This window comes from Phodopus roborovskii, unplaced genomic scaffold, assembly GCF_943737965.1.
Source record: "Phodopus roborovskii unplaced genomic scaffold, PHOROB, whole genome shotgun sequence".
NCBI classification, from domain to species: Eukaryota; Metazoa; Chordata; class Mammalia; order Rodentia; family Cricetidae; genus Phodopus; species Phodopus roborovskii.
Window position 1 is genome coordinate 3,233,501 of NW_026126549.1, and position 15,130 is coordinate 3,248,630.

A 15,130-nucleotide genomic window follows, 5' to 3' on the forward strand; every position below is an offset into this window, starting at 1 on the left:
TCTTAACTAAGAAAAACTATAACCACAACTATCTGTCTTCAACTCTTTCAAAGTCCACAGAAGGATAACATCTAACTTCTAGAAATGACAGAGACAACTCACTGCCTGGTTAGTCACCCGAAGTTCTTTTGTAGTGTTCCATCTTCAGCCTATAGGCCATAGTGTGTCTGGCAGACTACTCAGCAAAGCAGGAAATTTAATCTGTCCATCTGTATGGGTAGTTTGTCAGTCATTTTTCCTTGTGTCCTGCAGACTGTCTGGCAGACTCTTCCATGAAGCAGGAATCCTGCAGCACTGTCTATCTTGTATCAGCAGTCATTTTTCTGTGGGTTCTGCATGGCCAGTTTATACAGCATAAAGTCAAACATTATCTTGCCCAAATGGCAAGTTTTACCATATTGGAAGTAAACTTCATAATGTGTTTCTTCGATGTCCATCTTCTTTTGTAATGCAGGTGTTATTGTCAGGAGCAGTCATGTCTCACTGTCAAGAAAAACCCTAAACCAGTTTAAATGCCATATTCTGTAGGTCTTTGAAAGGTCTGAAGAATGCCTATTCATTCAAATATATCTCTATATATCTAGAAAACCTAACTAACTTAACTTGTGACTATTATAGGTAACTATCTATAATCTGTATTGAATTATACATTATTTTTCTAAATGAACTAGCTAAACACAATACCGAAACAAGAGGAAAAATATACATAACACAAAATTGACCTTAAATTGTATTATTGTATCAATAAATGAAAATCCATTCCAAAACAAAGTATTCTCTCTATATCATAATCCCCTTTTTACCTTTAAAAGGATTGGTTGTGGTCATTAACCATTTATAACCAACCCCATATAAGTGAAAACAAACATTTTAGACAAAATTTGGGAGTTTGGGCATCATTCTTTTCAAACTGCTCCCTGCAGGTAGGAGGCGCTGTCATGGAGGAGCCTAAGAAGATGAAGAAATCCTGGCTGGAGTCTGCAAGGCTGGCTTGTCCCAACTGTTTTGAATGTTGGATCACCTGAGACACTGTTTCAGGGGGTCTTGCTTGATCAAACCATGTTAGTCTGGAAGGAATCCACAGCGTTTCATTTTCCGAGGAAACAAAAATAGAAATCCTTTCCCCCAGTAACCTGTCCTTAGACTTAAATTTTGGAGTCAAAGTATTTTTTTAAAATATATAAATTGAATGAACTTAGCATTTCTTTTAACAGTTGTTGTTATTTCCTCAGCAGTCAAAAGATACAAAGACAATATAATACCTTACAGTAAAATTCTTTGTGTGCTTTCCATCTTTATGTGGCTTTTTTATTACTCTTTTTCTTCTACTTCTATTTTTTCATTTTTTGAGACAGGGTTTTGCTGTGTAAATTAACTCTATTTACTTTGAAATCACAGAGATCTGCTTGCCTCTGTCTGCAGAGTGCTGGAATTAAAGGCATGTGCCACCACGCCCATCTACTCTCTGTCTTTTTAAAACCATTTTATTCTTTTTTCTCTCCCAAGTCTATATATATTTTAAAATACACTGTAAACATTTAGCAGTTTTTCTTAACCTGAATCTGTTTTTACTGTAAATCTTTATCTTTTTCTGGCCATGAGTCTTTTATCTGATAAACAACAACACTGCTAAAATGAAAGCCACAGCTGTGTTAGCCACAGTCCATCCAAGATGGGGGTGCATATTTTTACTGGCAGAATTGAGAGCTGTGCTTACTGCCGTGGTCTACACTGCCATCCAGCAGCATGCTGCCGGCTTGGAGTTGTGGTCACTGCCATTGCCAGCTCTCATACACACCATTCAGTTGTTAGCAGAGCTCTTTAAAAGCCTTGGAGTTTTTTGTATTTTGTTTTTTGTTTTTTTTTTTTTTTTTTTCTGCTTATGCTGAGTCAGGAAATCTCCCTTAAAGGAGCCGTGCAAGTCTCTGTTTGTCTCTAGCAAAACAGAGTCCAAATGAGAAAAATGCTGTTACCAATAAGCCTTGGTTATCTCTGTTCTTTTGTTTCTAAAACACCTTTTTAAGCTTTTGTCAAGTTTTAAGTGAAAGTTCTCAGCTCCATGTTGGATGCCCTTTTATTATGAGTAGTTTGCCCCAAATAACACACAGAGACACTGTATTTGATACAGTGCTGTTGGCCAGTTACTAGTTTCTTATCTGCTGTCTCTGTCTTAAATATTAACCCATTTCTATTAATCTAAGTATTTCCATGTGGTCTCATCTTACCAGAGAGAGGGGCTGGCGTTCTTCTCTCTGTCCTCCATCTTGGATCTCCTCCCTACTATAGTGCTTTATTCATTGACCAATAAGAGAAACATATTTACAGAATGACATCTCCCATCACACAGTTGTCTTTCTGTTAGACTTTGTCAGCTGTGCATGCTGGAGGAAGGTGTGAGACATGCAGCTGAGAAGGACTCCTGGCTTGCTTCAAGCTATATATATGCTTGGCTCTAGTTCTCCCTCCATCATGATACTGATAGGTAGACTCCTTTAGGGACCTTCACTATCAGACTTTCCTCAAACAACTGGACCCTCCTTCACCAGACATCTCTTCTAAGCTCTTTAGGCATTAGCATTTGCACATTCTTCTATACATCTTTACAGACAGTAGCCCCCAGTTACTCTGACCATCTCTTCAATGTCAAGTTTATCCTTCTATTATCTGTTTATTCACTTTTTATTGAATTCTCCCTATTAAGATTACTGGAGGAGTATCTGCTTTCCTTGATGATATGTGGATGCCATAATTATCTTTTTTTCCCTCATATACACCACCTCTTAAATAGGCAGCCCATTTGGGCCCACCCAACACCAAATGCCCTTGAGTGAAGAGAAGGTCTGCCAGGAAGAAGAAATGATGATTGTCAAATGAAAGGATTCTTATTGTCTAGAAGCTTGCACAATCTGCCTATTCCTATTCTCTACCATTCAATGTATCTTCAATTGACTTTTCAGCTGTGAAACCAAGAAACTTTTACCAGCCTTGATAAATTAAATCTGGCCACTTCTCTCCCAGACTGGAAGGCTCCTACATCATTGATGAAGAAGTCATGGAGGACCAGCTCTCCCAGCTGATGCTGTAATGTAGACCATTGTACTCCCAGCCATTAGCAGGTAGAGAATTTGAAGTGTGGGTAGATTACAGAGGTGTCTCCTTTAAAAATGCATAAGCACTTTGTGAGTTTGCTAAGTCATGTCTCACTCAGCTGGCTTGAATTTTTCATGGAGGAGGCATATTTTGTAGGCTTTCCCCTCTTAATTCTTACCAGTAAGAACTGCTGGACTCTGGGCTCTGTGGAAGATGGGACACCTCAGTCATACCATCTGCCTGATTCATCCTTGATGTTGCCGAGATATAAAATATTCAAAGATTTGGATGTAGATATTTGGAAAGCTGATGATCCCACTTGCCCTGCATTTAATTTAAAATACAAAGTTCTTCCTGTCCTGAATCTAAATAGTTCAAGTAAATTTTATACTAGAGGACTAGTCTACTTGTTAACTTTTAAGCACTGCACTGGAAGACGTCTTTCTTCCAAAAATATTGGTACCTGCCATGTATGTTTTGTGCTCATCATTATTCTCCATTCCAATGCCAAGTCAGGGATTACTGGATACTCAAGTTAACATTTATTTACAGTGTCCATCTATTGCTACAACGTCATTCCTAATGAGGTCCTTGAGTCATCAGTAAATATTGACTGTATATTTGTATCAGAATCATTATATCAGTTAAATTCCTAGTTGGGCTTGTTTGTGCAGATTGAGGTCTGACTTGCAGTATAGCCAATATATTTGAATGAATGGAGTATGTATTTTGTGCTACAGACTGGGACTTCATATAACTGCAATGATTTCATCAAATTCTCTTCAAATATCTATGAACAAAAACTATTAGTTTACTTATTTTTCAAATGATTCTCAGAGATCTCAAGTAATTGCTCCAAAGCACACAGTTGTCCAATTGTGGTGCTTGATGCTGGAGCCTAAGATCTTTTCTGCCATGTTTTCAACTTGAAACATCTGAAAGTACATTTTAAAGCATGTTTTCTCATTCATAAAACATTTACCAAAGATCTGTTATGTGCCAGATACCAAAACTGTCACAGAAGCCCTCAAAATCAGAAATGGCTTATTAAAAAAACAAGATGTTATTACCAAATTTTATGTCCAGCAATTAATTGATAAACATCCAAAAGGTAATGGATTTTCTTCTCATCTAGTATCATTGAGTTAGATTTTCTTTGGAAAAAATAATCTCCCTCCATATATGGTCAATCAGTTGTAACCTGTTTTCTTGCTACATGTAAAGACTCCAACAAATGTTGAAACATCACTAATCAAAAGTGAAGGGTTTGAATTTGAAACACTGGGGTATTTGTGACACTGTTCTTCATCATTGGGAAGACCCTGAAATTTGTTATATAAGAGAGTTGAGCTGGCATAGATCTTTCATGAATTCTTAAAACTTGTGAGCATGCTTCAGAGGGAGCTGCAAGGGCAAAGGTCCTTATACTTGCAGCACCCTAATTTCAAAATGTTGCTTCAGTGACATTATTGGGAAGAGGGTAGTTGGAGACAGTGCTTGTGAATTTCTCTGTTCAACATGACTATTTTCAAATCTCATTTTGGCTCTGCTTTGACTGTATTAATCCCACCTTCTCCCTTTCAAAACAATATAGAGACCTCAGAAGACATTTTATAAATTATCTTGCCTAAATGGTATAATACTCAAATGTCCTTGTGAAATATTAAAATGTGTAGTAGTGACAAGCTACACTAAAATTAAGTTGTTCAATTTCCTTGTGAGAGTGATAGTGCCCAGAATGAATGGAAGGTAATAATTCTACTTGCCTGGAAACTGAAGATTCCTATATGACACTCAAAAGCTGGATCTTTCCAGTAGCTTAGGCAGACAAACTGCAGTAGTACCTGGTCCCTTGCTTGCTATGCAGTGCAAGGTTGCACATGAATGCATGGGGGTCGATGACAAGGATTTGGGTGGTAATTAAAGAATGCCAAGAAGGTTCAGACTTCCTCTGGAGCTGGGTAATTGGAAGGACTTTCTTGGGAAAGAGATCCCCTGGGCAGAAACATACATTTCTATTGACTCAGCAGGCCTTATGGGTAAAATATTTTGTCATCTTGTTTTAAGGTAACACACACACACACACACACACACACACACACACACACACATACATACATACATATATACGTACATACATACATACATACATACATATATTCTTTCCTGAATTTCCCTTCCTTATCCTTTTCCTTTGTTTCTTTTTCCTCCATGATAAATTTAATTTCTAAACATTCTCCTGTGGACTAAGTTAGATAAACTCTGGTCTGAAGTGATTACTTTCATTCAGTTCAATTCATTTGAGCTACCCTGATTTGAGTTATATTAATAAAGAATGACCCTATTGTCAGGCAGCTGAGGCAGATTCTGTTGACTAGAAGTGAGGATTATTTCCCTTAATTTACCTGGCAGACCAAAAGCCTTTTTTATTGCACATATTCCCAAGCACTGGCTGGCACATGATGAGAGGTTTCTCCATTTCACAGAAGATATTTATTTGTAATAACTAAGAATAGCTATGACATTATTGCTATTATGATTCCTTTTGGCTAATTGGATTGCTGCATTTAATTTAATAGCTATGTAAGTACAATTATTACTCAATTGTATGTTAGAAAGTGACTTGATGAGTTAGGTATTCTGGGGCTGTGATTTAGAGAAAAATATTTTTGCTTCCTCTGGAAAAAATATGACTAGTTGTCATGTGTGAAAATCACTTATACATGTAAAATATAGGCATTTCATTGGTAGTCAAGAGCTGATTTTTTTTTAATAGGTTCATTTCCTTGATCATATTAGAAATGGCAGAGAACTAGATTTTTTTTGATGATGATACCTATTGTTTATAAGAATAAGACATAGAAAAATAAAAACTAAATTTTTATAAAATCACAGAAAATATGTATCATCTTTCTATTATATTAATATCATAAGGATATTAGTTCCTTTCATAGTTTCGATCTATCAGTGAAGTGGGTGAATTGGAATGCCCAGCTATACCAGGTTTTCTCTTTTGGACCACCAACCAGCTCTCAAATTGTGACACAGAAATTTCTTATTAGTTATGAATGCTTGGCCTAGGTTAGCCTCATTTCTTGGTAGTTCTTTTAACTTAAACTAACCTGTTTCTCTTTATCTACCTTTTGCCTTGAGGCTTTCTACGTTCCCTTCCATCTACATATCGTATTTTCTGCTTCTCCTGTCTGTCTGGCAGTGGCCCGGCTTCTCGCCCCAGGTGTGGCCCTCTCTTTCCCTCTCTTCTCCTCTTCTTGCTTTCTCTTCTTCTCCCAAGCCTAGTGCCTAGATTCCTCCTGCTATTTATTCTCTCTGCCTGCCAGCCCTGTCTACTCCTCTCTCTGCCTAGCTATTGGCCGTTCAGCTCTTTATTAGACCAATCAGGCGCTGTAGGCAGGCCAGGTGAAACAAATGCAGCACATCCTTACATAATTAATACACATCCTTAAATCATTAAACAAATGCAGCATAAACAAACGTAACACATCTTTACATAGTTAAAGTAATATTTCACACCACCCAGCCTGTAATATATGGACGGTATGTAGTATGATTCAAGGAGGCTTGGGGCTGTTCAGACACTAGAAGCCTAGGGGCCATAACTTATGTTTGAAAAAGTTGTTTTGCGCCATTATTGTGAATTTTTTTATTTTTTAAAGTTCACGGAGCCACCAACTGTGTATCTAAAATAATTGCTCTGTTTCTAAATTGCTGAACTTACTTTTAAGAGTCAACATTCGGTATAGGGACAGAAGTTCGCACACTGGCTTAAACAAAAAAAAAAAAAAAAAAAAAAAAAAAAAAAAGGAAATTTAGTTGTCCTATAATCGACCCACCCACTGACAAGACTAGCTTCAAGCATGGTGAAATTCAGCAACTTGGAAGTTATTACTAAGATGCTCTGTATTATTGCGTTCTTTCCTGTACCTTGGGTGATTCATTAGACCTACAACAATGAACACCTCACCATATCAACATTAGGAAGATGGTGGTTTAGTAGATGCTGGGATACATAAAGTAGGTATGTGCAATAGTTAAGGAACTTAAAAATACAGCCATACCTGTGAGGAGGCAAACATTTTTAGGAGAGGTGCATAGGGACTTCAGAGAAATTCACACTTGAACAGTACTTTAAGAAGCACGAATTTTACAGACAGGCAATTTGTTCTAGGAAGCAGTTAATTGACTTGGTTATTACATTTGGGGCATCTGTATTCAAATCCCAGCTCTTCCACTAACATGCTATTCAAACCATGGCGTATCTGTTTCATTCCTGGGTCTTAGTGTTTCCATGTGTGTAAATGCCAAGTGGAGCTGTTGTGCTCATAGGATGATGTAAAACCGATGAGATGCTGGGGCTAGTCAGAGCCCTCTTCACTAGCCGCTGCATTTCCACTTACATAGCCTCTTCCTGAGTCCTGACTGCTGCAGGTGGAGCTTTAGCTGAGGGTTTAATGTTACCCATGGTGAAGCTGGCAAGCATTTTCTGAGATTACTGTATGTCACCTACTTCATTCTGCTTGTCTCATCTAAGTCATCCCCAAGACTCCAGGTAGTTAAAAAAAAATCTTGGTTTTAATGATGGTATAACTGAATTCTTTAAAATTTGGGTTTAGCAGGTGCCAGGGCTGAAAAACACCTGGGTATTTCCGACTAGGGCTGTGCTTAAGCATGATACCGTATTCTACTAGATGCACAGTCTAATATTAGTCATGGCTTAGCTTCTGGATGTCGCTGTTGTAGGTCACCTGTACTCTCTGAGTACTAATGCCTTTTGCCTCTGCATCACCCTGAGTTGCTGGCATTCATTTTTGGGTCTGTTTGCATTCCAGGTGAACCTTCCAGGTGGTCCTCCTCTCATTGTGATTGCTGCTGCAAGAATGGCAAGGGAGACAAAGGCGAGAGTGGCACCTCTTGCAATGACCTCTCCACTTCCAGCTGCGACAGCCAATCAGAGGCCAGCTCTCCTCAGGAGACTGTGATCTGTGGTCCTGTAACGCGCCAGAGCAATATCCAGACTCTGGACAGGCCCATTAAGAAGGGCCCTGTGCAGCTGATCCAGCAGTCAGAGATGAGGCGGAAAAGTGACCTGCTCAGGACTCTGACGTCGGGCTCCAGGGAGTCGAACATAAGCAGCAAAAAGAAAGCTGCCAAGGAAAAGCTCTCCATCGAAGAAGAGCTGGAGAAGTGTATCCAGGATTTCCTGAAGATAAAAATTCCAGATCGCTTCCCTGAGAGGAAACATCCCTGGCAGTCTGAACTTTTACGGAAGTATCATCTATAGGGGAGGGCTGGGGGTAGTCACCACTTTGAAATAAACCTCCCCGAAGGAACACATGTTAAAGGAAAAGTAACAACTAATGATCCACATTGTTAGAACACAATAGTCCATTGATGTACTACTGCCTACTTTTACTAGCTCACCTTAACGTGTAAATCCACAGGGTAGATGTCTTTTCAGATGTGGTACCAGAAGCAAGCTCTTGTGTTGTCCTTTGTCTTTTACTAACTTGATCCCATGTGCTGAGAATCTTACATACAATGAAATCCAGCTACATGTGAGCAGCTCACAGTCTTTAGGGGTCATCTATCCCAAAATGATTTCCCCCCTCTCATAGTCTGCCTCCTTCCTTTGGCCAAGGATGGAGGAAGAGATATGACCCAGTGCACATGTGAAGACTTTTACTTTTTTCTTTCCTTTTGTTTATGGGGTGAGGGGAGAATGGCAGATTTATATGATTTTTCACCTAGATCTATATGTGCCAGTTTCTATTGACTCTGTATGCATGAGCACTTGTGCAACACAAGCACAATATATGTCTGTATATATGCACAATGGATGCACACGACCCAGGGCCTGGGCAACAAAGGGCTGACACTCTGCTGCCAGCTGCCCCCACAAGAGCACTTCAGACAAAGACACCTCTGCCTCTTTATTTCAACCCTCCTGGGCAGATTTCCCAGCCTCCCTTGGCAACACTTTCTAATGCTGAAAAGGTCCCCATCATCAACAAATTCTTTTCTTATTTTGAAATAAATACCCACAGGCTCCTTTGCATTGCTCTGCTCTCTCCCTACATGAGGAGACAGTGAGATGAGCTAGTGGAACACTGTTCACGTTTAACAAATAAGCAAATATTCACATCCATAAGCACAGCTTTGAGATGCCCTGCACTCAGCCTTTGCCACTCTCATTTGATGATCACCATTCTCTACCTGACTTAGAGTTCTAACTTGCTCACATTTTATTGATGAGGCCTTTTTAATATATAATTCAGGCAAGTTCTTTGCATCCCTATGAGTTGTAAAGCTATGAACAACACCCAATAATTCAAGATGCATCCAGCCTTCAGTTTGCTTGCTTTAGAGACTTGTACCCCCACATGCTTCTTAATTTCTCTTATGAACTTTAAACTACAACTGTACATTGTTGCTTGCCTGTGGCCAGGCTTGGTTGCCTTTGGGTTCCTTGGGTTTGGCTATGGCCGTGGTTTAGTTGTATGATTTCTAAAATGTCTGTAATGACCCAAGTGGGTGGCTGGAACACTAAAGGTATAAATTTGACTTTTTAAGATTTTTTTTAAAGAATATATTCCTAACCTGTATAGATACAGTCCAAAAGAAATTATTAACAATATCTATCCACATGACTCTTGTCTTCTATTAATCTACCAATAATTCTTTTGTTCACTTGTGCTAAATGAATGTCCAAAGACAACTTTTCATTTTTAACATTCCTCACACATCTCAGTGGTAACTGAAAAAAAATGGTTTGTCACTATAATGTGCCAAGAACTGCTAATTATTTTGTTGTGTGTGTGTGTGTGATGTGTACATGTGAATGTGTGAGTGTGTATGCATGTGTGTATAGTTAGCACAGATAATAAAGACAACCAGACAGTGTCTACGGAAGGAAAATCTAATGACCAGTTTCTTCTTTCTGAACACTTTCATTTAGGTACATTTATTATTTATGAATCTCCTCATTGATTTATTGGTGTCCATTAGTATATGGTTTTCTTTCTGAAATATTTGTAACTCTTGACTATACAGCTGGGTAATAAGGCAATGTTTCCTTGTCCTGATGCTTCAGATAAACTTTGAAATTTTATTTAAGTGAAAAAGAAAGTTTCCTTTGGTTGCCGAGTTGCCAGGAAAATCATCATTTGTGAAAGAATTCTTTTGTTTATTAATATTTTAGCAGATAGTTGATAGATAGCTTTGTGTGTAAAGCCTCCTAATGCATCTTCATTCTCTCTCTGTGTCTTGATGGTACATCACAAAATATCATAGTTAACTCTAGAAGATGTTGTGAAGCCTCATGGATTTTAATGGGTCAGAGAACACTGGATGTGAGTTGTTGATGGGACAGTTCTTGATTCACTGAAAGGGCTATCAGGGAATCTGAGATTTGAAAAAATTGGCCAAAGTCCCAAGTTTCCTTAAATTTCAGCCCTAATCATAATGGTAGAGGACATAAAGACAGAGAGAACTGGCCATCAACCCATAGATACTGCTACAGTCTTCAAATAGGAAATGAAATACTGTACCCAAATGCAATGTTCCCCAGGCTCTGTTTAAGGTATCCCCCCTACCCCCACAGGTACTGCTTGTAACCACAGCAATTAGGTTAGTAGTAGGAATCTGTTGAAAACAACAACATATCATTTTCATATTGGACTACCTGGCACCATGGTAAAATGTTAAAAGAGAAAAGATGAAAAGCATGGCATTCACTTGTGAGGACATTGATATGTTCAGGAATATAGCCAAGGTTGGTAGAAGGCCTTGAAAAGGCATCAAGAACATAAAGTCTTAGGTTCCCTTTGGTGTAGTTATCCATTGTGCTCCTTATAGACTTCAACACATTGGAAGTGATCTTTGGCTAAGTGAGCCATGAGCTTAAGCACTCTGATATCCCTGGCTTCAGAAGCCTATGTTCAGTAATGGACAGAACAATATTATATATAGTTCAGTTCTTGCATGTGGATTTTGACAGGAGTTGTGCATTGTTGCCATCAAGAAATAAATAGTACTGGATGGTCAAATGAATGTGACTTGATATGTGTAGAGACTTAGTTTGGACTGCCTTCTGAAAAATCCTGTAAGGCTAAATCCAGTGAACTTGGGGAGCTCATTTCCTAAATGATGTGAGTCTCCTGAAGTCAGGGACATATTTATAAAGTTCTCCTGCCCATTATTAAGAAGGAAACAATATTCAAACAGCAACAGGATAAAGGAAAAGACAAATATGAACACAACTCATAATTAGCTCTTCCATTGCTCAGGGGAAAATACACTGATATATATTCATGAGTGACCCTGTGAAGTGTGGCTTCCAAAACACACTGTGATGTACTCCTTTGTACATAAGCATGACTGTCCTACTGGAAATGCATGCATGCTGAGTTGTTAAAAAGGAGGAAGAGTGGAATGACAAACATGCCTCTCTAGTGGAGTGTTTGCTCCAGCTGACTCATTTTGGAGTAACACTTGGTTAAAGAGGGGCCACATGGAACTTTCCAGGTATCAGTTGGTCTTGTTTCATTGAGAAGCATCCTTTCCCACAGATGGCAGGTGTTCTGCTTATTATTCACCCTCTTAGCCACCCCTGCTGATGATTCTGGGTTGTGTTTGCTTCTCCGTACTCTCTGAGTATTCTTTTTTTTTTTTTCCTGCTAAGCAGAACAAGTTCGGAAAGAAATGGCAGATACGGTATTTTGCAAAATTACTCCATCACAGTTCCTAAAATGGAAGTCAAAATTTGATTCTCAAACTTTTCTTTGCTGTCACTTCAACTTTCCAGTGTGGTGTAGAGTAGAGTAGACTAACCCAGAATCAATGGGTGTTGGCATTCTCTACCACTGGATACCTTGTCATGGAATTTGAGTAATGTTGGCCTTATGTTTGATCTTTGCTAGAATTAATAAGACATTTTCTGTGAACTTATAGAATGAATTCTTTGTCATCTCTACTTGACATAACAATTTTCTAAGGAAAAATGAAGGGAATTATTTTTCCCCTGGTGACTCTGTAGCAGATAAATGTTCTTGCCAATTTGCATGCTGAGTTATAGGGTTTAGCATAGGCCATTTCTCTCTTTAATGTCTTGGTATTGTTGGCATCTTGCAATCTTGATGGCCTACTGTTCCAATTTATTTATTTTCTTTTATAGTGTCAAAAAAACATACTAGAGAAAGGATCAGAGAGCAGTGTGTGTTTGGAACTACAATGGAGTTAGATGTCGTTGGTAAGGGAGTATACAATGATGGATATCTGCAAAGAAATTAGAGGAAATGAAATATGCTGGATTGAGTTTGATTTCTATTTCCTTCACCATTCTAGTTCTAGATGAAATGGTTATCACACCCCATCCCCACAGCCTGATGATGCAGCCACAGATTTTGTTTTGAAATGTGTGCTCTCATTTTGATATGGATACTGGAAAGGGGATTTTTCCCCCAGTGGCCACTGCTGCAAACATTTTTGTAGCTTAGTATTAATCATACATTATCCATTTATGGTACTTTCTGAAAAGGAAATCCCCTTTTGTGGACTTCAGAGTCAGGTTCATAAAACTTGCATCAAGTCTAGGGAATCTATATTTTTGGCTAGTATCATTGATAATTTTGATGGTCCAAGGTCCCAACTTAAAAAATTGCTACTGAGAAACTAAAGAAAAGTCATTGTCTTAGGAATGTCCACAGAATCATGCTCTAGGACTAGGGCACAATGCGTTTCCAAAATCCCTTCACCATTTCTGCTGCCTTTCAACCAAAGTCTTCTTCCCATAAGGTCTGTATTTGTGCCTTTTTCTTGAGTCTGAAAGTCTATATCATTATAGCTTTTTCCCTTGGTAGATGGTCATCCACTCTTCAATCAGAAAGCCTGCATCATTATAGCTTTATAATACAGATAATCACAGATAGATGGGCAACATCTCTGAGAGAAGTGTATTTTAATAATACTGAACAGGGAATGAAAGTAATGACTATTTCAAGGCTTCATTTTATCACGCAGTTTGGGTCAAAGGATCCAGAATGTAATCCATAATTTAATGATTTTGCTGCCCCAAAGATGGTGCCATTGATGAAATATACAGATACCATCTAAGCAATGTGAATAATCAGTGAATTCAGCTGTTTTCAATAGGGTCCTGAACCACTGAGTTCCTTGCTTTGTTCAGTTTGACCCAGGCAGTATATGATTCTCATGGATAAAGGAGATCTTGAACCATAACATTAACCAAAAATGTAAAATGAAAAAGGGTAGAAAGAATTAAAAATGGTGAAACACCAAGTGTAAAGGACACAATGGATGTGAAGTGCTCTAATTTTCCCTAGTCATTCTTCCAGAAGAGATTGCCATACCATAATCTCTCTTTCTCTCCTTTCCTCCTCTCTGTGTATGTCTGCTCTCTTTCTTTCTTTCTTTCTTTCTTTCTTTCTTTCTTTCTTTCTTTCTTTCTTTCTTTCTTTCTTTCTTTCTTCATTCCTTCCTGACTGTCTGTCTGTCTGTCTCTTATACATACATACACCACCAAAGCTGGAATGTTACAATGGCTCACCCAGTTTTAACCCTAGTAAGTAACAGAGGAATAATTGGATAGATGACAAGTGCCCACATGGTACAAGAAACAAAATAATTAACTTGTCATGAGCATTGATGAACATTTAAATAATACAAAAGGAAGTAAGGAACAGCTAATGAAATAAATGAACTTGAGCAGCTAAGATTATTTCCTCAATATAAACACACACACACACACACACACACATACACACACACACACACACATACATACACACACACACAAAACAAAAACAAAAACACAAATTCAATATGTTTCAGTCTGTTGCTTCTCCTGCTCTGATAGGGAAGATGCCTTTATTGCCCCAACTTCCTAACCTTTTTTAAAAAACAACTTCCTCTTGTTTGTGAACAAATTGCAAATTGCATTGTTAATTGGGCAATGGATATTAAGTCCTAGAATGTCAGCCACACTTTATTTAGGGAAACTATTTTTAAAAGGATAAAGAACAAAATGTTCCCCAACCCAGCAATTATCACATAGTTTGTCCTGGAGGAGCATAAGGGTAATTCTCCCATTAATCAGCCTTGTAAAAGCATTTAAAGGCCAAGCAAGGATTTAGTGAATCTGAGCTTCCATGATCTTCTCTGTCTTGTTTAGATTATTCTTAGAATGAAACCTGAGCTTGCACAATAAAAACTAACAAACCTTTAGGTTCTCTCTCTCTGTCTCTCTCTCTCTTTCTGCTGATATTGTCTCTGTTAATCACAAATGGAAGCAAAACCAGAAAACTAATGCAATGCAAAGTAGTGAAGACTTACTGTAAAATTGCATCTGTGTGTACATGGTGTGGGGTGTGCACACACATGTCTGTTAGGACAGTGGTTATTGATAAAGTGAGTACCTAGAAAAAGTCTTTGGTGAAAAAATGTAATACATTTTAAAATTCTGAACAATAGATTATCATTTAGAATATTGGCTAATTAATATTGGCCCTAATCTTACATAAAAGTAATCAAACAAATAGAAAAGACCTAGGGCCCTAGGGCAGGGAGGCAAGAGCTCCAACACTTAGCTACAACTGAAGCCCAGAAGAATGTGTTTTGTGATTCATGTCGGTCATTATCACTTTTTCTCCATTGTCACCAGGGGTCAGTAGTTTATCTTTTTGTATGTAGACAACCAATTTTAGAAATTCTTTTGATTTGCATAGGCTGTGTGCCTTTAAGGCAGTTCTTGTCAACTAGGGGTAATGTTGCAGTCCTGCATTCTTTGGCAATATCTGCAGACATTTTTGACTGTCACAAATAAGGGGCACTGCTGAAACCCAGTGAGTGGAGATGAGATAAGATGCTAAGACTTCTCCAGTACACAAGAAAGACCCTCACAGCAGAGAATTATCCATTCCAAAATCTTAATACTATCTAAAATGAGAAACTTAACTAAGGAATGTTTTGCATTTCTTTTTCTTTCCTTTTGTTAAATTTTTTTTTA

General features: G+C 38.2%; 1 protein-coding gene across 1 annotated transcript in view; it reads left to right on the forward strand.

Moving 5' to 3' along the window:
- The window catches only part of Kctd16 (potassium channel tetramerization domain containing 16), a 256,777-nt gene extending 248,135 nt beyond the window's left edge, over positions 1-8,642 (forward strand). Inside the window, exon 2 of the mRNA XM_051201016.1 lies at positions 7,938-8,642. Within this exon, the coding sequence (XP_051056973.1) occupies positions 7,938-8,389 (452 nt within the window). The 3' untranslated portion in view covers positions 8,390-8,642. The remainder of the gene's footprint in view (positions 1-7,937) is intronic.
- Positions 8,643-15,130: the final 6,488 nt, after the last annotated feature.